Below are 25,661 nucleotides of genomic sequence, written 5' to 3'. Positions count from 1 at the left end.
ATACAAAAAAACACAAAACAAAACAAAACAAAAAAACAAATAGGAGGGGTGTGAGGGGAAGAAACTTAAGGCTGGAATGTTACTGTCACGCCATTTGTGTTCACAGGCTGGGAGGCTGCAATAGCATGCAGAGAATAGTTTCTACCTACGATCACTTTTTCATAGGGAAAACTTTCACTCCTATTCAAAGTACCATTTTGACAAATGTGTTTGTTGACAGTCAAACCTAGATTTTAGTTACAACAACTCAGAAATAATTAAGCAGATTTGGGATTTCACATCCCCTATCATGGATGGACTATAAGACAGAACGGAGACACTAAGCTCCGGGACTCACTGATGTCGTAGGTAGAAACTATTCTCTGCATGCTATTGCAGCCTCCCAGCCTGTGAACACAAATGGCGTGACAGTAACATTCCAGCCTTAAGTTTCTTCCCCTCACACCCCTCCTATTTTTGTAATCACAGTCATATGTGACTCTCATATGTGACTTGACTGTGACTTGACTGTTACAGCCAAGCCAGTAACCCCTTGCTCGAGCCAGCAACCTTTGGGCTCAAGCCAGCAACCATGGGGTCATGTCTATGATTCCACACTCAAGCAAGCAATCCTGCGCTCAAGCTGGTGAGGCTGCGCTCAAGACGGCGACCTCGGGGTTTCAAACCTGGGTCCTCTGTGTCCCAGGATGCTCTATTCACTGCTCCACTGCTTGGTCAGGCTTTAAACTATGTTTGTCTAGAAAAAGCGTAAGTGTGCTATAATCCCTGATTATATTAGCCAAAACTCTGGGAAGTTGGGTTGACGGGAGTAGCAGGAAATAGCACCACCCAACTCACCCGGATTATAGCCAAATGAGTACATGGAAAAATTCAGACCCCTTTGTGAGCTGGCCTGGCAATCCCAAATACAAAAATAAGACCACTTTAAATTTAGATTTGTTGTGTGTTTTCTTTCTTTTATTTTTTTTAATTGATTTCAGTGAGAGAGGTAGGGAGAAAGAAAGAGAGAGACAGGAACATTGAGCTGTTCCTGTATGTGCCTTCACTGGGGATAAAACCGGCAACCTCTTACCTTTGGGATGATGTTCTAACCAACTGAGCTATGCAGCCAGGGCTGTCGTGTGTGTCTTCTAAGAGAAGATTGTGGAGTGGCAAAGGTGAAGGAGAAGGGTAGCAAGTCTAACGTTACAGGAAATATTTATTGAGCATATATGTCATGTACCGTGACAAGCATTTTATATACATTATCTCCTTTGCCTTATAGGTGAGCACATTACTTTTCATTTTACAGAAAATCAACTTGTCGGTGTTCCTCAAGTGAGTGGTTGAGATTTGGAGACTAGTCTGTGACTTCATTCCATGAGTTTTCCAGATTGTTGTCTGAAAACAGGAAGATAGGGAAGCACATAAAAATGTTTGGTGCTGATACTTACGAAGATTTACTATTACAGGGGTGGCAAAGACCTCAGTTTGCACAGTGTGCTAAGTAATAAGATATTTAAACACTAGTGTGTACTTTTAGCAAATTCTGACCTATATTCACCTGGAGATATATACCACTACTGCATGCGTTTCATTTGTATCACTTCTACATCATTAAAATATACAGCTTAACGCTCTCTTAAATATTAGAATAAGAGGTTTCTTCAGGGCCACTGCACTGACCCCCACTGTTGTAGTGCAGAAATGGTGATCAACTCAGCAGTAGTGGTGAAATCAGCGAAAGACAATAGACAAAACATCATTTGTGCCAAGCAGCAAACCCCGAGTGTCATCAGAGGAGGCTGCTATTGTTTCATGAACAATAGGGATTTTCTCTAACAGAAATACATCTGGTGGCCACAGGAGATCATCTTTAATCCCCTATAATGAATTCAGTAGCTGCCACAACATTTTATGATAATTTGGGCTTAATTTTAACTGCTCTATTAGCCTGTTGGGCGGCATGTACAAATCCGCACTCAGTTAACACCATCACTTTATTGGTTGGCCTTGGTTTTCTTTCTTTGGTTTTCTCTGTCTCGTTTTGTGATCCTGCCTCTCACCAGTTAGTTACCCAAGCAAGAAAACTGGGGTCATCCTGACTCCTTACAACCTCTGTTCAGCACATTTCTCAAACATGTCTCTTCTCCATTCTCATCACCTCTGCGTTTTAAAGCTCAGGGTCTCATCTTCACTTTTCTGGACCACAGCTGCCTGCTGGGGCCCTGTCTCCAGGTTTTGCTCAAGCTCGTTCTCCACACTGTCATGCATCTTCTGTTTAAACCCAAGACTGACCAGTCTCTGCCTGTTTTACACCCTTCAAGGGTCCTCTCTGCCTACAGAATAAAGTCCAAGCCCCTAGTATGGCTTTGAGAGCCTAGCCTCTTCAGCTCTGTCTCCCATCTCCCCCCGTAGCCATAACCATGATCTCTTGTATTTAGACTATACGCAATTCTGTTGGCTGTTTCTCCCTTCTGAGCCTTTTGCTCAAGTTGTTTCCCTTTGTCCAAAATGCCCCCCACACCCACCCCATCCTCCAGGATCCCCCCCATTCCTTGCCTAGATTCTCATTGTTCTTTGAGACACAGTTCAGATGGCGCCTCCAGGAAACATTGCCCGCCACAATGGAGAGCCCTCCCCTTCTGTTCCGGCTGAGGCAGGACATCCTCCCCTCTCTTCCCATGTCTCCAGGAATAAATTTGGTATTTTTAAAAAATGTATTACTATAATCATCATTGCCTTCACTATATTTTATTGTAATTCTCTGTTAATGCATCTGTTGTCCTTTTTTAAAATGTTAACTCATTTTTGGAAAAGTAGAATAGAAAAATAGTCAATGGCATGTAGTGAAATACATGAGAGATATGACCAGAAAATAATGCTAGTGGCCCTTAACCATATAAAAAAAATTCAATCTTCTAATAACAAGAAAAATGTAAATTACTATGTGATTATTACTTACCCGCCAGAGTGACATAAGTCCAAAAGTTTGACAGCATACCCAATGGGTGACGCTATGTGAAAATAGTCATTCTTAGATATTGCTCGTCGGAATACACAATGGTACAACTAGCATGGAGAATTTGGCAATATCAAACAACTTTATTTATGCTTTTATTCTTTGGTCTGGTCATTGCACTTCTAGAAATCTATCTCAAGGATATACTGTGAAATATGTGAAGATATGTGTAGAAAGCTGTATTTATAATTTTTTGTAATAGCAAAAGACAGGAAACAGCTCAGATGACCAGGAATAAGAGGATTGGTTGAATAAATTCTGATAAATCCATACAATAGAATATTTGGAAGCAGTAAAAAAACTGAGAACTATCTCCAGGTAATGTCACAGAGTGATTGTTTAAAGTACAAAGTAGAAAAGCAAGGTGAAAAAAAAAAACCACACTTGTTTGTTTGCTATTGTTTTTCTGAGAATGGGGAGGATAAGATTATAAATATTTATTTATAGTTTTTATAAATTTTCTTACAAGAAAAAGGAAGTAAAAACTGACTTCTCTAAATACTCCTGTCTTTAAGGATTTTACTTTGGAATCATGTAAATATTTTACTTAATTATAAGATTAATATTTTAAAGCCCTAAAACATATAACAACAAAACAAATGAACCTAAATATGTATGGAGTTGGTGGAGTAATCGCACAGGGAAGAACTATGATTTTTCTCCTCAATTTCACTTCCCTCCAGTCTTTTGCCATCAGACTTGCTGACCCTAAACTCACAACGAATTATTGTAACCGTCTTTAAGGCGAAACGGAAGGCTCTGTTTCCTGTGATGGGTTCGTGGGAGGTCTGCCAGCCAAAAACCACGACCTCGTTTATTTTCTGCTTTTGTTGCTAAAAAATTAATTTTCCTCATTCAGGTTTTTTCTTTTGTTTTTTCCTCTTTTCAGCAGCATAAAAACCACAAGTACATGCCCACAAGGGCAGGTTATCTTCCATTGAGAGGTTTCAAACTTGGATGGCATAGAAAATGGTAGTTCCAAGGACCCAAGTCGGTCATCTTTAGGGAGAAGCTTGCACTAAAGATAGAGACCCCTTGACTATAGTAACCAGAACTAGGTCACCTCAGAGAGAATACAAAGACTCCTGACACTGCAGAGGGCCAAGAGGGAAGTAAAGAAGAGAGCAGGCAGGTCATGACCAAAGAAAATGACAAGAAGGCATTTTCTACTGAAGAAGAGCAGCAGCCAAAGCCCCGAGCTGAGAAAATACAGTAATTCTCTAGTTAGAAGAGATGAGTGGTTGAAATGAGACACACTCCTGTGTAATACATCTGTGCACACACCTGCGCTGGCTGGCTGGGGGGAGTCGGGCTTTCTGGAAGTCGGGGGATGAGATGGTTATCTGGATCTGCACCTGAGAACGGGAAGAGGCTGAAGTGGGAGTGGGCAGAGGAAGAAGCTGGACAGTGATGAGGGCTCAGCACATCTGCAAAATCATCCAGGAGCAGGCAGAACAACTGGCCACTGGATCCCTGCCCCATTTAGTCACTGGACACAGGCTGCCCCTGAAAGACCTTGACATCAGGGGAAGGGGCCTCTGCCTGCAACTTACGCTGACCCTGAATGTGCTGACAGCTGGAGGCTGCCATTTCCTTGAAGGGTGGCTAGGATGGTGCATCTCTCTGCCTTCCATACTAGCAAAGCTCTCCATTGTTAACAGAGTGTTTTTATGTTAATTTCCCTCAACAAACAGAAGGTGCTACATTTTCAGTGAAGAAGCCATGCATATACTAAGTGTTGGACTTGAAATTACTACTAGAATTTATATTCCACTGACTATTAGGTGGTCAGTATTATATTTCTGGGCAGGTGGGAATTAGCTGTTTATTCATTTATTCATCCTACAAACATTATTAAATATCTATTTGCATGTCAGTCTCTGGAAATTGAGATAGGAATACAAATGCTTTTCTCATAAACTCCTGGGAGGTCGATTCAAGTGGGGAGGCAGGCAAAATAGACAATGAAAACAAAGTTGTAAGAGTTAAACAGAGAGGTATACACAAGATACTATAGAAGTTAAAGGGGTATGAAACAGAATACTTAGCTGTGTCTGCTCTGCAGGCATCTTTCCAGAAAAGTAGGTGTGGGCTTTGGTTCTGAGGACAAGAAATATTTACACACAGATGTTATAGGAAGGACAAATTGAATGTGTAAAGGCCCAGAAGAATGAAAGAGCACTGTATGTACATCATGGGAACCATAAATAGATAGCTTATGACTGAAGCACTGATTGTATTTAAGAAAGTGTTGGGGTCCTGGCCGGTTGGCTTAGTGGATAGAGCATCAGCCTGGTATAAGGACATCTCATGTTAGATTCCTGGCCAGGGCACACAAGAGAAGCGACCATCTACTTCTGTCTCCCTTTTTCCTCCCCCTGATTTCCCTCTTCCCCTCCTGCAGCAAGAGGCTTGATTGGCTCTAGAGTCAGCTCCGGGCACTAAGGATAGTTCGGTTGGTTGGAACACATCAGCCTCAGGCACTAAAAATAGCTCAGTTGATATGAGCATCAGCCCTAGATGGGATTTGTGAGGTAGATTCCCACTGAGCACATGCAGGAGTCTGTCTAGCTATTTCTCTCCCACTCACTTAAAAAAAAGTTGGAATTTTGGGCTGGAAAGAAATATATATATACACATTTATCTTATTCATTTATTAATATAATTTGTATTTTATTAAAATTTTTTATCTACCCCAAGTTTCCCAAATGCATTTAACCATGGCTTGAGGTTTTGTTTTTTATTTTTTTGCTGTTAACACTCCTCTGCAGAACATTCTTTAGGACATGTTGATGGAGCCCTCCAATGCCATCTGCCACAGCCTGTTCTAGATCACGAACCTGAACAAGTTTGTTCTGACTTGATACTAACAGCCAAGGAAAAGATATTATTGAATGCTACTGCTCTCTCTGTCCATTCTTGGAGATTGGAATACTGAACTCTGCTGGAAGGAACACTCCAATTCCGTATCATGAAGAGTCCTTAGCAACCACTGAGTTCAGGCCACAGACAGGGAGAGTAAGGTCTGTGGAGTCTTTGGCTCTTTCTGTTGCAGACAAGCTGGTCTGAGGAAGTTGAGGGAAGAAATCCAGTGGCCCAGTTGGGACCTTGGCCATGGCATCTGTTGCGTATCGAGAGCCCATTTCTACCACAGTGGGAAAACGCATGATTTTCACAGGTAAAGGGATCTCTGTTTGCTTTCACAAGATCTAAACATTTTTTATTCCTCACCCATATGATGCTTACACATGATACTCACATAATGAATATAAGAATGAAATAATAGGCCCTGGCCATTGGGCTCAGTGGTATAGTGTCTGCCCCGAGTGTGGAAGTCCCAGGTTCAATTTCCGGTCAGGGCACACAGGAGAGGCAACCATCTGTTTCTCCACTCCCCCCTCCCCTTCTCTCTCTCTCTCTTCATCTCCCACGTCTCCTTCCATAGCCATGGCTAGATTGGTTAGAGCAGTAGTCCCCAACCCCCAGGCCGCGGACCAGTACCGGTCCGTGGGCCATTTGTTACCGGTCCGCAGAGAAAGAATAAATAACTTACTTATTTCCATTTTATTTATATTTAAGTCTGAACCATGTTTTATTTTTTAAAAATGACCAGATTCCCTCTGTTACATCCTTCTAAGACTCACTCTTGACGCTTGTCTCAGTCACGTGATACATTTATCCGTCCCACCCTAAAGGCCGGTCCGTGAAAATATTTTCTGACATTAAACTGGTCCATGGCCCAAAAAAGGTTGGGGACCACTGGGTTACAGCGAGTAGGCCTTGGGCACTGAGGATGGCTCCATGGCCTTACCTCAGCACTAAAGAAACCAAAATGGCTCAGTTGCTGAGCAATGGAGCAACACCCCAGTTAGGCAGAGCATCACCCCCTAGTGGGCTTGCTAGGTGGATCCCCAATGCAGCACATGTAGGAGTCTATCTCTCTGCCTCTCTCCCTCACTAAAAAAAATAATAATAATAATCACATATATATGCATTTCAAATGACACTGCTACTCTTTTTCTTTTTCTTTTTTCTTTTTACAGAGACACAGAGAGAGTCAGAAAGAGGGCTAGATAGGGACTGACAGAAACGGAGAGAGATGAGAAGCATCAATCATCAGTTTTTCATTGCAACACCTTAGTTGTTCATTGATTGCTTTCTCATATGTGCCTTGACCATGGGCTTTCAGCAGACCGAGTAACCCCTTGCTCGAGCCAGCGACCTTGGGTCCAAGCTGGTGAGCTTTGCTCAAACCAGATGAAGCCGCGCTTAAGCTGGCAACCTCAGGGTCTTGAACCTGGGTCCTTCGCATCCCAGTCTGACTATCCACTGCGCCACCACCTGGTCAGGTGACACTGCTACTCTTACTAAGTACATTCAGCCTGGGCATCAACACTATGTTACCATAAACAGGTCTGTGACATCCTAATTCTCACCATATCTGACTTAACTTTTACAAAGGAATGTTTTTATATTATAAAGCTTATTTTATGCAAGAGCAACTACTTTGATGCTACTATAAGAATACTTTGATCAAATTTTAATTATTACTGATTTTAGCTTCACATAGACATATTTGACTGATAAAATTTGAGTAAGATGTGTATTTAACCTAGTAAAATTGTTGGCTTGTGTCTTGTTCCTTTCACTTGTTTTAAATGATTTGGATGGCATGTGTATGTAAAATTATAACAAAATACAATTAAATAGAATATGAATCATTGTGATAAATCTATAAGAAATAAACTAAATTTTATCTCCTTTCCTTTATACTTTAAAAAAGTGAGCATATATTATAAGCATATCCCCTTGTCTGTTTGTAAATTCCCATTCCAGTCATGAGAAATCTGCTGCCATTGATTTGCCATTGATTTGCTTGTTTAAGTAACACATGTATACAAGTATCAGAATTGTTAGCATGTACTCCATGGCAACACACATACACACACAAACACCAAAACACAATAAAACAAAAACCACTTTATTAACTGAAGTAATGTGCTTTCTTGTAGTTCCTTTTGCTTAAAACTTACAAGTTGTACTCATTTCCAAAGTTACTTAGGCAGCTCCTTTTCTCCTGGCCTTCTCAGTGAGTGAATCTAATTTGTAATACAGTTAGATTCTCTTGTCACAGTCTGAATTCCTTCCTGGAATCTTCAAAGTGATTTTTTCTAAAATTGTAGGCCCTGGCAGGTTGGCTCAATGGTAGAGGATGGCCCGGTGTGAGCATTGGCCCAGGAGGGTTTGATTTCAGTCAGGGCACACAGGAGAAGTGCCCATCTGCTTCTCCACCTTTCCCCCTCTCTTACTTCTCTATTTCTCTCTTCCCCTCCTGCAGCCAAGGCTCCATTGGACCAAAGTTGGCCCGGGCACTGAGGATGGCTCCATGGCTTCCACTTCAGGTGCTAGAATGGCTCCAGTTGCATTGGAGCAACACCCCAGATGGGTGGAGCAACACCCCAGATGGGCAGAGCATCACCCCCTAGTGGGCTTGCCGGGTGGGTCCTGGTCAGTTGCATGTGGGAGTTTGTCTCTCTGCCTCCCTGCTTCTCACTTCAGAAAAATACACACATACAAAAAAATTGTATACATCAAGGTTTGCTCTTTGTGCTGTAAAGTTGATAGGTTTGACAAATACGTAGGTTATACAATATATCCACCATTTTAGAATCATACGGAAGGGTCCCCTCTCTAACATCCCCTGTGCTTTACCTACTCATTTCCCCATTTTCTCTTCCCAAGCTCCTGGCAACCACTGACCTTTCACTCTATCTACAGTTTTGCCCGAATGTCACAGAGCTGGAATCATACACTATGTAGCCTTTTCAGATTGGCTTCTTTCACTTGGCAATATATATTTAAGGTTTCTGCATGTCTTCTGTGGCTTGATAGCTCATTTCTTTTTATCACTGAGTAATATTTCATTATCTGGAGGTACCACAATTTGTTTATCTAATCACCTATTAAAGGACATTTTGATTGCTTGCAGTTTTTAGCAATTCTGATAAAAGCTTCTGTAAACATCTGTGTATTGACTATATTGGGTGAGTGTTTTTAAATCAATATGGTAAATACCTAGAAATGTGATTGCTGGGTCATATGGTAAGGCTACGTGTAACTTTGTAGGAAACCGCCGACTGTCTTCCAAAGAGGCTGTACCATTTTGCTTTCCCACCAGCAATGAAGGAGAGACCTAACTGCTTTGCATCCTTGTCAGCATTTGGTATTGTCTGCTTTTTGCTTTTAGCCATTCCAATAGGTATGTAATTACATCTCATTCTTGATTAATTCACAATTCTCTAATGAACAATGGCCATATACTTATTTGTCACTTGTATATCTTCTTTGGTGAGATGTCTGTTCATATTGCTTGCCTATTTTCTAATAGGGTAATTTTATTTTCTTATTGTTGAGATTTAAGTGTTCTGTGCATACCTTAGACACATCTTCTTTATCAGATCAGTATTTTGCAAATATTTTCTGTCTGTGGCTTTCTTTTCATTCTCTTAATGGAGTCTTCATAGAGCAGAAGTTTTAGTTTTAATAAAGTAGAGTTAATCAACTTTTTCTTTCAGGGATCGTGCTTTTTGATAAAACTCATCACCAAAACCAAGGTCAACTAAATTTTTCTCTGATTTTTTTTCTTCTAGAAGTTTTACAGTGTTTTCATCTAGGTCCATGATCCATTTTGAGGTGACTTTTGTGTCTCAAACTGTTCATTTCCATCAGCTAATAAATTTCTTCTTAGCCTTAAGCCAATTTACTGTCACTTGCAACTGTGTGTCTTAATTAGTATTTTAAATTTCTTTTATTTATGTGGGTATATTCTTAGTTTAATGTATTTACATAGTTCAAATTCTTGTTACCTTTAATATATTTATGGTCTTTCATTATATTGATACATAATAATATTCTATTATATTGATTATATTAGGTATCAATTATTCTATTAATATATAAATAATATCTTGATCATATTACATTAATTATATCATATTATGTTGATATATAATAATTAACTCCAACTTACCTGTCTCCCATAATCAGCAAATATAAAATTTTTCTCATATTACATCATTTTAAAATTTCTTACCTATGATCGTTTTTCCTTTTCTTTCACTGAAATAGTCTAAAGTGAATCCTAGATATATTATCTCACTCCCATATATTTTATTGTTCATCTTAAAAAATATGAATATATTCATAAATAACCACATTGCCATTATTACCCCTAACAAGATTAACAACAATTCTCCTTTGGCATCATGTAATAACTAGTACATAATAAAATTTCACTCACTGTCTCTAAAATGTATGTTTACAGTTGATCGTGTGAATAGGATATAAACAAGGTCCACACATTGCTTTGGTTATGTTGTCTCTCTTAGTCTTTTAAGCTGCTGAAGTATTTCTTCTTTTTTTTCTTGCCATTTACTTGTTGCAGAAATTGGGTCAGTTATCCTTTAAGAAACACCTGGTGTTCTGAATTTACCTCTTGCTTTCCTGTTATGTCATTTAACTTGTTCCTCTATCCTCTGTGTTTTCTATAATAAGAATTTTGTTCTAGAGGCTTGATGACAATGTTGTATGAAAGGAGAGTAGGTTATAGCAGTGGTCCCCAACCTTTTTTGGGCCACGGACTGGTTTAATGTTAGAAAATATTTTCACAGACCGGCCTTTAGGGTGGGATGAATAAATGTATCATGTGACTGAGACAAGCATCAAGAGTGAGTCTTAGACGGATGTAACAGATAGAATCTGGTCATTTTTTAAAAATAAAACATGGTTCACTGGCCGGTTGGCTCAGCGGTAGAGCGTCGGCCTGGCGTGCGGGGGACCCGGGTTCGATTCCCGGCCAGGGCACATAGGAGAGGCGCCCATTTGCTTCTCTACCCCCCCCCTTCCTCTCTGTCTCTCTCTTCCCCTCTCGCAGCCAAGGCTCCATTGGAGCAAAGATGGCCCGGGCGCTGGGGATGGCTCCTTGGCCTCTGCCCCAGGCGCTAGAGTGGCTCTGGTCGCAACAGAGCGACGCCCCAGAGGGGCAGAGCATCGCTCCCTGGTGGGCAGAGCGTCACCCCTGGTGGGTGTGGCAGGTGGATCCCGGTCGGGCGCATGTGGGAGTCTGTCTGACTGTCTCTCCCCGTTTCCAGCTTCAGAAAAAAATAAAATAAAATAAAATAAAATAAAACATGGTTCAGACTTAAATATAAATAAAACGAAAATAAGTAAGTTATTTATTCTTTCTCTGCAGACCGGTACCAAATGGCCCATGGAGCGGTACCGGTCCACGGCCCGGGGTTTGGGGACCACTGGGTTAGAGGCTTGATGAAAGTCAGATTCAGCTCTTTAGGAAAGTTTGTGTCTTGGCTACTGCTGTGGTCAACATATAGCACACTAAATTCTACAACAAATTTAATTCCTCTAAGGCCATTACTTAGCACCTTTCTAACTTACTGAGACTCAGACCGCTTTCCTCTATATATGAAACAATTGTTAATGGAAAGCTCATATTCTCACAAAAACGTTGATATAAGTGGTTATGTACCCTAGTTAAGCAAACAAAAAAGTAAATGATTTAATTCATATCATATATTGTAGAGTTGCAATAAAAACAGAAGATATTTTGGTATTATGAATACTTAATGTAAAAACAACAAAGTATAATGAAATAATTTTTAAAAGTTATCTTGAATGCTGAGGAAACACTATGCAGATTAGAGGCGGACAAGAAAGTAGCTAAGGACTTTTGTGACAATTTTGAGGATGATTTCAGAGCACTTTTAAGAACTTTATAGGATTTTTTTTATTGATAAACAATGTAATTTTAAAATCAAAATTTTCTTTTATTTGTTATAACTACTTTTGTACTCATTGATAGCTATAGTTGTCACCATTTTCATTTCTTGAATTTTTAGTGAGACCTCATTATTCTGAGACGATTCACAATGTGCACTAGTACATCTTGACAACTTAACTAATTTGGCCACTCATCAAGTTTTATTTTTCTATCAAATTTTAATACTTTTTCTGTTAAAATAAATTTTTGAAATATATTTTTGATAATTTTTAACAAATAGATTTGAAATCCAAATTAACAAATAGAAATTGAATCCCTATTGAATACTAAAACCTTGGCCTGGAGCTCTGGAGACTAAAAAAATGAACATGAGTAAGATGTATGCTTATAATTTATTGTTCTGTTGGAATATTATAGTTATACCTAGTAATCCAATTTGTTTAATCTAAATATTTTTTAAAGATTTTATTTATTCATTTTAGAGAGGAGAGAGAGAGAAATGTGGGGGGAGGAGCAGGAGGCATCAACTCCCATATGTGCCTTGTCCGAGCAAATCCCGGGTTTTGAACCAGCAACGTCAGCATTCCAGGTTGATATTTTATCCACTGCGCCACCACAGGTCAGGCTGGTAAATCTAAATGTTGACCATAGCACAGTATGGTACTGAAAGGGAACACAAATCCAATTTCACAGGGCGTGAGAAATCATGTAAAAACAGTGAAAAAAGAACAAAATTACATCATAACCCTCCACAAGACTCAGCCTTATGTTTTGGTTGTTTTGTTTTTCTACTCCTTTTTCTTTTGGAATAATTAGACCCCATATGTTATAGATGGAGCTCAGAATTTCTTTAGTTTGCAGTTAATAAAAGGATAGAGATTCTTTTTGAGAAAAATGTCAGTGAGTCCAACTTTTAAAACTTAGCATATCCTGTATTAAGTACATTAATCTTATGTTCAGCTTGATGGTGTTTTACAAAGTAAGCCCACCTATATGTCTACATTTTAGGTCAAGATTGTGAACATTGTCATTGTCCTAAAAAATGTCTTCATTTTTTTTTTCAGTCAGTTGCCCCAAAGTCAAACACTGTTCTGATTTCTATAATACATATGTTTTTGATAACTATAAGTTTAACCTGATAGGGTAAATTATTATTGTCTGTATTTTGAAAACATTATTTTTGCTGGCTTATTCTTCCTTATAAGTTTTACTATCAATTTGTTGAGTTTTATTATGTAGAAAGGAGATTTTATAAGTAATGTTATTTTTGCATTACAAAAACCTTTCTATGAAAACTAATATCATAAACATAATCACGAAGAAGTTTTAAAAGTATTTTAGAGCATGGGTATGTTATTTTTAAAACATTTGTTTATATATAAATGACATAATTCCTTTACCTAGTGACTGATCTTATGCTTTTTTAAAGTTATAAAATTACATTTTTTAAAAAAAAGATTTTTTTGCCTGACCTGTGGTGGTATAATGAATAGAGCATCAACCTGGAACACTGAGGTAGGGTTCAGAACCCTGGGCTTGCCTGGTCAAGGCACATACAAGAAACAATCAATGAACAACTAAAACGAAGCAACTATGAGTTGATGCTTCTCTTTCTCTCTCTCTCTCTCTCCCCCTCTTCTCTAAAAATCAATAAAATCTTTTTTTTTTTTTTTTTTTTTTTTTTGTATTTTTCTGAAGCTGGAAACGGGGAGAGACAGTCAAACAGACTCCCGCATGCGCCAGACCCGGATCCACCCGACACGCCCACCAGGGGCGACGCTCCGCCCACCAGGGGGCGATGCTCTGCCCCTCCAGGGCGTCGCTCTGTTGCAACCAGAGCCACTCTAGCACCTGGGGCAGAGGCCAAGGAGCCATCCCCAGCGCCTGGGCCATCTTTGCTCCAATGGAGCCTTGGCTGCGGGAGGGGAAGAGAGAGACAGAGAGGAAGGAGGGGGTGGGGGGTGGAGAAGCAAATGGGCGCTTCTCCTATGTGCCCTGGCCAGGAATCGAACCCGGGTCCCCCGCACGCCAGGCCAACGCTCTACCAACGCTCTACCGCTGAGCCAACCGGCCAGGGCAATAAAATCTTTTTAAAAATTGACTTTTTGTGCTTGCTTAGACAGCACATATACTAAAATTAAAAATTGCTCTAAAACATAGATTTTCTTTTGTTAGAGAGAGAGAGAGAGAGAGTCAGACAGACAGCCAAAAGGGAGAGAGATGAGAAGCATCAATTTTTTGTTGCAGCTCCTTAGATGTTCACTGATTGCTTTCTCATATGTGCCTTGACTGGGGGGGCTCCAGCTGAGCCAGTGACCCCTTGCTCAAGCCAGCAACCTTGGGCTTCAAGGCAGCAACTTTGGGGTCATGTCTACAATCCCACACTCAAGCCGGCAACCTCTCTCTCAAGCTGCTGAGCCTGTGCTCAAGCTGGTGACCTCGGTTTTTGAACCTGAGTCCTCAGCATCCCAAGCTAATGTTCTATCCATTGGGCCACTGCCTGGTCAGGCAAAAACTAGATTTTTTTCATTCAGATTTTTAAACAAATTCTTACTTGGTTCAAATCAAAGAGATTTATGGAATAATTAATATAGGGTGTTAAATTTAAAACACACCATAACAGGATCATCTAATTTACCTATCATTTTCCAGATGGGAATACTGAGGTTCAGAGGGCTAAGTGACTTGCTCAAGGTCATCACATGGCCTTGATCAAGAGGATGTAAACCTCTGTCTGCCTTCTGTTTATCTGATGTATTCAATGTGCCTTACATCCAGGTATCTGACTGAATAAAAATAGTAATGTATTTAGTCAGCCATTAGATATCTACTAGAAAAGCTGCTCACATAGACCAGGAATACTGGAGAATTATACCTTATAGAGCAGAGGTCTCAAACTCGTGGCCCGCGGGCCGCATGCGGCCCGCCCACCAATTTTGTGCAGCCCGCAGACTGGCCCGCAGATTAATCCACGAAGTTTGATTAGTCTGCGGGCCGCACAAAATTGGTAGGCGGGCCACATGGCAACGAGTTTAAGATCCCTGAGAGAAATGATCACAACATGGTATTCCCATTAGAAATATATTAGAATCGGAAATACTCTTTAGGACAGGGCCAAAAGCAATATGATGAATGAAACTATAAGTGGTAGGAAAAGTACATAAATGCATATGTAATTTTGAAAAGCATTGCTCCATTAGCCTGGGTTTCAGACCCATTTATTCATCTGATTTTTTGCCCTGTGAAACTGCCACATGAATACTTACATCTCAAATTCAATTATTTTAAAAACAGAAAATGACTTTCACACTGAACTGCTCGTGGTTTCCTTTTTGAAAAAAGAATAAAATAATCCTAGCTGCAAATTCAGCTTAAGTCTCACCACTATAATCCATGAGGCAGATATTTTAGACTTCTAAAAACTAAATCATGACAAAAGCTTGCACATTTTAATGGTACTGACACATTGGGTTGGATAATAGACATTTTATTCTATAATCATAGATTGTGACTTGCCCGAATCAAAGTTTATCTACAAGGGACAACAACTCCAAATCAATCCTTCCTTCAATTGTTGGCTATTTAAGTCATTGCCCATGTGATTTACAGGAATAAAACATTAGATACTGCCACCACTTTGAAAAGCAAGTAAATCAATCTCTTAGAAGAGAACGTCTAAGGACAAGCTTTGTTTTATACTCTAATTGTGTGTGTGTGTGTGTGTGTGTGTGTGCGCATCTGTGTTTAATTGATTTGTAGAGAAAGGAGAGAGGGGAGGAGCGAGAAGCATCAACTTGTAGTAAGCAACTAGTAGTTGCCTCTTGTATGTGCCTTAACCTGGTAAGCCCAAGAATTTGAACCAGCAATCTCAGCATTCCAGGCCAATGCTTTATCCACTGCACCACCACAGGCCAGGCTGTTTTTGTATTTTAAGAACTAGAAAAACCTTTATTACATGAATGAGGATAGGAAGGAGGACTTACTTGCCTTTCCAGAACTTGATTTAATTTTCCAAAGGTGATGCCTAGGGTATAGTAAATCGCCTCTTTTAATCAGGAAGAAATGCTCAGGATTAAGCAAAAAAAAAAAGGTTTTTGTTGTTGAAACAGTATTTGAAAAAATTAACGCTTTTGTCAAAGATTAGTTGATTGTTTACTGTATAACCTTTTAGGAAACAAGAAATATGCATGAAGATCCTATTTCCGAAAACAAGGACTATAAACTTAAACATAATCTTGGTGTTTCCTTCTAATCTTTCTGACCTCAGTTTTCTCATCTGTAGTTTGGGGACAGTAGTACCTATTTCATAAGGTTCTCTATGATGATTTAATGAAAGCGCCTGCATGACCACCACAAATTTAATGACATTTTCTGAACTTTTATTTTTATTAACTAGTTGTACTATTTTTTTCCTTGAAAAGCTGATTATCTGGAAGAGGGAGGTGCTGGGAGGGAACACACAAATCATCCTTAAAATTCTGGTTTTCATGATAAACCAATCAAGTACATACAGTTTATTCCCCAAAGTCTGAAGCCATAAGCAAGTTTTTAAAGGGTACAGAAAGAAAATCTATGATTATCTGTGCCGATGGTTTTTAAACTGTAATGTGCATATTAATCTCCCAAGTCTTATAAAAATGCAGATACTGAGTCCATTGGTCTGGAGTGTGGAGCCTGGGAATCTGCATGTCTACCAAACTCCCAGGGGATACCATGCTGTGGTCCAGGGACCACACTTTTATAACATAGATCTAAACTCTTCTGGCTCCACTGTCTGGACAAGGTATTTACCTCTCTATGGCTCAGTTATACCATCTGTAAAAAAGCCATAATATCCACTTTATAAGGTTTCTGGAAATTTTGAGTTATTATACATAAAACACTCAGCACAGTGCCTGGCATGTGGTGAGCTTCACATACATGTTAACAGTTGTCATATGACATAGATCATTAGCACTATAAGTAAGCTGAGGATTACTGGGCCCAGAAGATGAAGTCATTTGTGATTCTAACAATCAGAGCACACACAAAGATATTTTTTTTACCTGCTAACTATTAGCCTTTTGGATCTTCCTATAAATCTGAGCTAAGTAATACTAAAGAAAACAAGACACATTAAAAATATATTATGGTAAGGCTCTGGCCAGTTGGCTTAGCGGGAGAGTGTTGGCCCAGGATGTGGAAGTCCCAGGTTCAATTCCTGGGTTTGATTTCCGGTCAGGCCACACAGGAGAAGCGTCCATCTGCTTCTCCACCCTCCTTCCTCTCTATGTCTCTCTTCCCCTCACACAGCCAAGGCTCCATTGGAACAAAGTTGGCCCGGGCACTGAGGATGGCTTCATGGTCTTCGCCTCAGGTGCTGGAATGGCTCCGGTCAAAATAGAGCAACACCCCAGATGGGCAGAGCATCGCCCCCTGGTGGGCATGCTGGGTGGATCCTGGTCAGGTGCATGTGGGAGTCTGTCTGTCTGTCTCCCCGCTTCTCACTTCGGGGAAAACAAACAAACAAAAAAAACATATTATGGTAGAATGGCAGGTTTTGGAATTTTACCTATAAACTTCATTAAATTATGTAATCTTGGCTGATGACAATATGTCTTTGTATATAGTTAAGAAGAACACAAAGATCTGTGTAGGTGCCCTGGATGGGAAGTCTTTCACTGCAGACATCACGTTTGTCGGTTTATCCTGCGTGCGTTTCCCTGTCTTTTCCTCCCTCCCCTGCAAGAGGAGAGATAGCACATGCAGGACCCCAGCAAGGGAGCACTTTACCCTTGACACCTGCTGGCTCTGAGCCTGGTCAATTTGACTCACGGCAAGTGATAAAAAATAAAGTGCCCCACTGTCTTGCTAACCCCAGTCGCCAGCAATTATCTCTGAAAAGGGTGAACCTTTCAGAGCCTTGTAAAAGGTCCCTTTGACTACTGATATCATCTTTAAGAAAATTATGCTCCAGGAAAAGCCCAAGGCAGATAGAAGAAGAAGGCAGAAGAAGATAGGTAGATGAAGATCATTCATACCTTTAAGCCTAACATCAAGGAAAGAGACTGCAATTCATTTATTTCATCAACTCTTGGGGCAGAACTTTCTAAAATAAAGAAAATCATTTCTGGGAACTGCAGAATTGCAGGAAAGGCCATCATTTAAACAGAAGAAATAAGTAGACTGATTGCTCCTGTTCTGTAACAGGTTGAGCAGACAGACGTTGCAAGGAGACCTACCACCACATTTCCAAACAGAGTCTGAGGAGGACCGGGTTTCTCTGACAAGTTCCCAGAGCAGTGCTGGGATTCAGCCGGTTCGCACCACTTCAGTGGAATCTATATCTAATTTTTGTTGAGTTCGGCAAACCAGTTGTTAAGATGGCACTCGTAATCAGGGTTCTCTCTTAGGTGGGCGTCTGGGAAACTGCCCAATGTGGAAATCACAAATTTACATTTCTTACTCTTTTTTAACGTTCATCTGCGCAATAGCGTATTCTAAGCGCCCGTAGTAATGTTCATTCCTTCCATAAGTGAAATAATTGCAAGTGAGGACACCAATCAAGAAGCAATAGGGCAATATCTTAACTAAAAGTTTTATTGGTTTTTTTTCAGGCATTATTTAATATTTTTTATTAATACTTTAAAACTCTTTCTTATAACATAATCTAGTTTTGAATACCTTTTTTATTGTTCTTATTTAAGTATTAAATGCATGAAATAATAAACTACCTTTCGGTATATTATTTTTTTATACTTAAAATGATCGTTAGGGCAGAGAACAGGTTGTTAAATTACTTGAGTCCCACCACTGACCCAGAGCCAGCTGAGGAAATCGGGTAGAGGAGAGGGAGACTTGGTTTATTTCTAAGCCTCATTCTTGGCTGTTGAGTGAACTGCCCTAGTATTGGAGGTGGAGGCACCAGAGGGTGGAGCCAGGAATTCTAAGCAGCTAGAATAAAGGCAGCAGCTCCCAAGTTTAGTAGACAACGACCAAAACTCAACAACGTATAACTGGGGGAGGGAGGTGGCTACTGAGGAAAAAAGAGACAGTGGTGTGCCATGAAGTGTGAACCCAATCCGGTTTCGGAGTTGTCACCTTTTGCTAACCACAGTCCCAAATCTAGGGCACAGATTCTTGAAATTTAATACGCTTAAGAACCTCCTATGGAGACTGTTATAAATGCAGAATGCTCAAAATCCTGTTAGATTTTCTGAGGTCCCTAGAATCTGCATGCTACACAAGCACACCAAGAGGCAGTGACACAAGGATTCCCTGTAACACACGGAGGAATGCAGTCCCTAGTGCAATAGGAACTGGACCCTTCTGCTCCTAGAAGCTCACACATGCTCCAAAATATTCCTCTGGAAGGTCTATCATGCCTCTAGTCAAAAGATCAGAAGTCTCAGCTTATCACCATTGATTTTTAAAAGTAATCTGAAAGCCCACAATTTGAAAATAAAAAAGAATTAGGAATGTTTGTATACTTCAAATTAATGTTATATCATTCTATAAATGATTATATAAAATGAAATATGGTTTTTTCAGCCAAATGAATTTTGTCACTGATAACAGGATAATTAAGAGTCTAAGTATAGTCAAAAGTTATGCAAATAAAGCTATTTGAAGTTAAAGGAAGATTAGTGAATAAATGCTGATAGCACTGGAGTTAAATACATTCTTTGTGCATAGCAGGGAAATAATACCTTCTACATCTCTTTCTATCAGAGTTTTTCAGACTCTTTCAAACTTTAATTAACAAACTAAGTAGCTATTACCACCCTTTTCACAAAACAGAAGCAGAACAAAGTAGACATGCTAGTCATATGGGCTGAATAAAGAAATTTAAGAAAACCCAAACCTATCATTCTTCAACCCTAGAAACTGATGTAGTAAATTTCTTTCATGTTCTTTTCTGCGAATTGTGTAGCGACCTAGAACACAGGATCCACCTTAGAGCCACATTCTCTACCCTATCACCATCCCTTGCACGTTTATACATGTGCCTATGTGCCTTTGACACTGAAGAATGTCAGCTCCTCTTGTCTGTAGGCATACCAAAACAAAACAAAACAGAAACTAAAAAACTCAGTTCCACATCTCAGATATTTTTTTCTTTCTAACCAAGTATCTTAGACTCCCTTGAAATGGGCTAAAAAAAAAAAAAAGATAGTTTGCTGGCCTGTGGTGGTGCAGTGCATAGATCCTCGACCTAGAATGCTGAGGTCACTGGTTTGAAACCCTAGGCTTGCCTGGTCAAGGCACATATGACAAACAGCCAATCAACAACTGAAGTGAAGCAACTATGAGTTTATACTTCTTGCTCCCCTCACCCTCCCCTTTCTCTGTAAAATCAATAAAAAACTGTTTAAAAAAATAGTTTATCATTGAACTGGGCACATAATCACTCAGAAGATACAGATGGAAATGAGTGTTTGCAGTAAATCCCCAACACCATGATAAATAACTTTGCTTCCGAGGGAGGGGCAGGGCTGTGGACATACAGTCTATGTATGGATTGTTTTGTGTGAGGACTATGAAGTAGGAAGTTATTTACATTAGTCTACATATAGGTCAAGAACCCCATTCATCATTGCTAAATAAACAACTCCGTCCCCGGGGAGCCCAGAGCCCCGAGCCGAGCGCAGCTGAGGCCAGCCCGGAGAAGCAGCCATTCGCAGCCAGTGTGGGAAACTCAAGCCTCCACCTTCACAATTTTGGGTGTGAGGACCACAGTCGTCCTGGTCCACAGTATTTGTGTCTGGCTTTCTCCAACTGGCAGTCGCAGTCCTGATGGCCTTGAAGGCTGACCTTGAAAGAGTGATATTTATTGGCAACATCCAGCCCTTAAGCCAGACTATCTCAAACATTATCACCAAATTAGGATGAGAATTTGTCCAGCCATTTTTGTGTGATGATGTAACACACTGAGACAGAAACTACACGTAAATCTTCACCTCACCACTGTGAATCACCTAAAGTAATGACAGTGTGCCTTAGATTAAAATGTTTTGAAGTTGAAACATATGTTTGGGGCTGAGATGGTGCCCAAAGGAAAATTATATATTGTACCAAAAGGGCCATCTCTTTTGACAGAGAGTTGACAGAGGTGGGAGAGGGTAGCCCCACGGACAAATGAAAAGGGGAAGACTCCCTCCTGCCTGATCCAAAGGCAGTGGGTCCATGGTCAGGGCTACTTCAATTTTTGGCACTCACTTTCTCATCTCAACTACACAAAACCCAATAGATAAAATCTTGAGCAAGTGACTCCTACATAAGGCAGCTTCAAAAGACAGTGTTTACTCTAACGCTGATTCCTGCAGTCCGTTCATCTAGACCAGTGGTTGTCAACCTGGTCCCTACCACCCACTAGTGGGCGTACCAGCTTTCATGGTGGGTAGTAGCGAAGCAACCAAAGTATAAATAAAAAGATAGATTTAACTATAGTAAGTTGTTTTATAAAGATTTATTCTGCCAAACTTAGTGAAAATCCGACATAAAGTACTTGGTAAGTAATTATTATTATATGCTTTATCTTGCTGTAACTCTGCTTTATAAATTTTGTAAAGTAAAGTTACTTCCCTACTTTATAAATCACCATTACTGTGGAACCAGTGGGCGGTTAGAAAATTTTACTACTAACAGAGATACAAAAGTGGGAGGTAGCTGTAAAAAGGTTGACTACCCCTGATCTAGAGCAATCATGAGTATTTGGATCTTCTACTATCTCCTGCCTGATACACCCTCAATCCTTGTGTCTACTCCCCAATCTCTTCTTATTTTCTTCTCCTCTACAGTTACAAAAAAGCTGTGCATAGATAATCACAAACCCTGGTTGGTCTCTGTTTACATTTTTTTCAAAACTGCGACCAAAGGACAGTTAGGGAATCTTGATTAGAGCTTTGAAATTCAGCTCCAGGACAGAGCTGATTTACTGTCGCAACCCCCACCCCCACCAGGTAAATTCAACAGCCCAAGCGTTTAGTGTCACCTCCTTGTACATTTATTTACTTATTTCCTTCTGGTTTTATCTTCTCCTGTCATCCAAGTTGAGAACTTCTATTCTAGCCACACCCACATTTTTAGGATGACCAACCCTAACACATCCAATTGAATGTACTGATAGAATTCGTTATCTGAATTCTACATAAAGCACGACGAGGAAGTGTTCATGTCAGGCATGAGGCTAGAGTTTCCTCATATAAAAGCCATTTATTACTTCCCCCTTTTCACTCAATCAGAGAAAGGTTAAAAAGTTTGGGCTATTCCACAGATACTACTCAGTAGATGTTCACTTCTACTCTGAGGAAATCTTGCCCAGTTATAGACAGATGATAATCACTGGCCTGTTTACCTTCATTTGTTTTTTATTTTTTTATTTTATTTTTTTAACAAAGATAGAGAGAGAGTCAGAGAGAGGGATAGACAGGGACAGACAGACAGGAATGGAGAGAGATGAGAAGCATCAATCATCAGTTTTTCATTGTGACACCTTAGTTGTTCATTGATTGCTTTCTCATATGTGCCTTGACCATCGGGCTACAGCAGACTGAGTAACCCATTGCTTGAACCAGCGACCTTGGGTTCAAACTGGTGAGCATTTTGCTCAAGCCAGATGAACCTGCGCTCAAGCTGGCGACCTCAGGATCTCAAACCTGGTGTCCTTCCGCATCCCAGTCCAAAGCTCTATCCACTGCACCACAGCCTGGTCAGGCTGTTTACCTTGATTTGGAACCACTATTCCTCTCAACTTGAGACAAGTTGGATCAGACCATCCATTGAGTTTATTGTAAACCCAACCAAAAGACCCTGAATTTATCTCAAATTGTTTCCAGCAATTCAACATGGCCTCAAGTTTTGCAAAGAAGGCAAGACCAGTATTCTGGGCCATTATACTTGCTTAGGGACAAAAAATAACTAAAATCTCCTCTCCTCTTTTATGTTTTGAACCTTTTATTTTGCTCTGTCAAATGATAGCTGTCCATGTATTTATCTAGTTTCCATCATTAATTGATATAGATTACTTAATATTAGAGTCAAATAAATCACATAAAGTGCAAATAAGTGGACCACTATGACACACACATTCAGCTAGACTGAACTCATTGTCACAATATAAATGTGGTGGGTATGTACTGTCAATTTACCTAAGCTAGAACTACATTTCCCAGAATTCTTTTCTCTGCATAGTTTTGGGTTCAGCTTGGCCACAAGAGATGGTTTGTGTGCAATTTGGAAGGCAGAAGTGAAGGAGTGGACAACCTCCATGTTCAGAAGGTTGGTTCTGGCCACCAGGTGATGTTGCAGCTGCTGCCCACTGTTGCTGACAAGGTGGCTCACCTTGTTGGGATGGGCAGCTCCTTTAGAGCCTTCCACACTTCCTTCTTCAACTTCATTGACTTCTGGGCCAGGTATTTAGCACTTGACAAAAGGCACCATTTTCATTTTGATCATCAAGTTGGAAGGCATGGAGGTGCAAGATTCCTAGTAGAGTTCAGTTCATCCTTGCAGATTCCAGTTTATCTCACATGCCCACATTGGTTTGACCCATTGCTTTAAATCAATTGCTTGTTTAACAGCATCTGAATCACTTTCCTGACCTGGTGGTGGTGGACTGCCTATCCATGGTGGTATACAACGGCCAGATTTTTTCTTGTGAAGCTGTGTATTTTGGTGCTCTATCTGGGGGACCAGGACTTCTGGGACTCACCTTCTTTCTGGTTTCAGCTTCCAAGGATAGGCAGACAGCACCTAGGGAAGCCTCAGGCAGAGGACACTCAAAATCTTTTGTGAAAGGAAGGGGTGAGCAAGCTGAATAATTCACAATTCCTTGAGAAGTTTGCAGTCTAAGCATTTTCCTTTATTGGCACTATTCATCGGCACTCATTTATATGTTTGGCTATTAGTTCTGCTATCAAGAGAGTCAGTCTGGATAGTCTGGATATCCATTTATCTCTAAACTGGGTCAGTAATTATCTCAGCATAAAAGGATAGTGCAGAAGGAACACATTATTTACTATTTTTGCTTATTTCTTTCCCTAAAGTAGATCAGGGTAGATTAGATTAGTGTAGGAGAGGAATCCTCCATAGATCTTCTTCCTTTCTCATCAGAAAGTTCTCTGCCACTACTTTCTCAATGATTTCTATGGTATGTTCGCTAACAAAGCTCTGCTGAGAGCAACACTCGGAAACAGATATTAGCCACGAAGCTTCCACCTGCTCCCCCCCCCCCCCCCCGGTCTAACCAGGTGCTCCTCTCTCATCTCTCCCTGCAAAGATTCTCAGGGTGGTGCCTACTTATGTCCATGCTCCTTTGAGACAGAGATTTGCTTTAGTAGAAAAGAAAAAAATATTGCAGGAGCAGTGTGGGACACAATAGGAGGGAATCAGACAAGTTCAAAGGGAATGCATTTAACCCCCTCCTTCTTCCAGGGGCCCAGCAGCTGCTCACCCAGCATCTCTCTGCAGGAGGCAGTCTCTGCTGGAAGAAAAAAGAAGAAATTGAGAGCACAGGAGGACTCCCCACTTTAGCCTTTATAACTGACAAACAAGCATGAAGTAACTAGGCTGCCACCACAAGGGGTTACTAAAAAAAAGTAATAAAATAACATAGGAAAGATGACTATCTAGAAAGAGAAGAAAGTGAAAAATATCAAAATTAATCTCTTTTTATTAACTAGAAAATATAAAAAGATGATCTTTAATTGTTGCATTTTCCCCCCACTGATAATTAGCACCAAATGGAGCAAGAGTAATGTTATTTTGTCGTTTGTGAGTTCAGCTCATTGTGCCATGTTTATCGCTCTCATTTCTTCGTCTGCTGGAAGGGACGGCCAGCATTGGAAGAGGGCAGGAAGCTGTAGGACGTTTTACATGGACCTGCACATGTCGCAGGGGTCCGACGGCTGGACACCGGCAGTGATGTTGGACGTCCACTTTACATTCCATTTCTCTTAGCCGACTGCAGGACAAATTCAACACAGTTCCATCTGACTGTATGCTGATGTTTGTAAATTAGAAATTCTAATTTTTCAAACTTGTGTGTTGACTTAACTGATCTCCCCAAGTCCTGATCAAGACCCACATTTTCCATGACTATTTCTCATTGATCATCACTCTCTTTCATTCTTTTTATTTATTTATTTATTTATTTATTTATTTATTTAGTGAGAAAGAAAGAGAGAGAGAGAGAGATAGGAACAGAAAGACAGCAAGGGAGAGATAAGAAGCATCAACTCATAGTTGCAGCTCCTTAGCTGTTTTGATTGCTTTCTCATATGTGCCTTGATCAGAGTGGGTGGGAGGCTCCAGCCATGCCAGTGACCCCTTGCTCAAGCCAGCAACCTTGGGCTCAAGCCAGTGAACTTGGGGTGATGTCTATAATCCCACACTCAAGCTAGTAAACCTGAGCTCAAGCTGGATGAGCCCGTGCTCAAGCTGGTGACCTTGGGGTTTCGAACCTGGATCCTCAAATGTCCCAGGCCAACATGCTCTATCCACTGCACCACCACCTGGTCAGGCTCTTTTTAAAAATTTTTAAAAGATTTTATTTATTGATTTTAGAGAGAAGAGAGAGAGAAAGAGAAGAGGGGAGGAGCAGGAAGCATCAAATCATAGTTGCTTCTCATATGTGCCTTGATCAGGCAAGCCTGGGGATTTGAACTAGTGACTTCAGCATTTCAGGTCAATGCTTTCTCCGCTGTGCCATCACAACTCAGGCATCATGCCTTTATTTAAAATTTTTGGGGTTTTTTTTTAAAAAGATTTTTATATATTCATTTTTCAGAGAAGAGAGACTAACACTGCGTGTGTAGTAAGCACTTACATAATTTTGAAATAGCGATAGTCCAACTGCATAAAATTTAGGTTTAAATCTCTTGT

General features: G+C 40.3%; 1 protein-coding gene across 1 annotated transcript in view; it reads left to right on the top strand.

The window, feature by feature from the left end:
- The first annotated feature begins 6,115 nt into the window (after nt 1–6,115).
- Nucleotides 6,116–25,661, top strand: part of SPMIP2 (sperm microtubule inner protein 2) — a 105,424-nt gene continuing 85,878 nt past the window's right edge. The window contains exon 1 of the mRNA XM_066279944.1: nt 6,116–6,179. Coding sequence (XP_066136041.1) covers nt 6,116–6,179 — 64 coding nt within the window. The remainder of the gene's footprint in view (nt 6,180–25,661) is intronic.

Source organism: Saccopteryx bilineata, chromosome 1 (genome assembly GCF_036850765.1).
Source record: "Saccopteryx bilineata isolate mSacBil1 chromosome 1, mSacBil1_pri_phased_curated, whole genome shotgun sequence".
Lineage (NCBI taxonomy): Eukaryota > Metazoa > Chordata > Mammalia > Chiroptera > Emballonuridae > Saccopteryx > Saccopteryx bilineata.
This window is presented reverse-complemented; position numbering and strand designations above follow the sequence as displayed.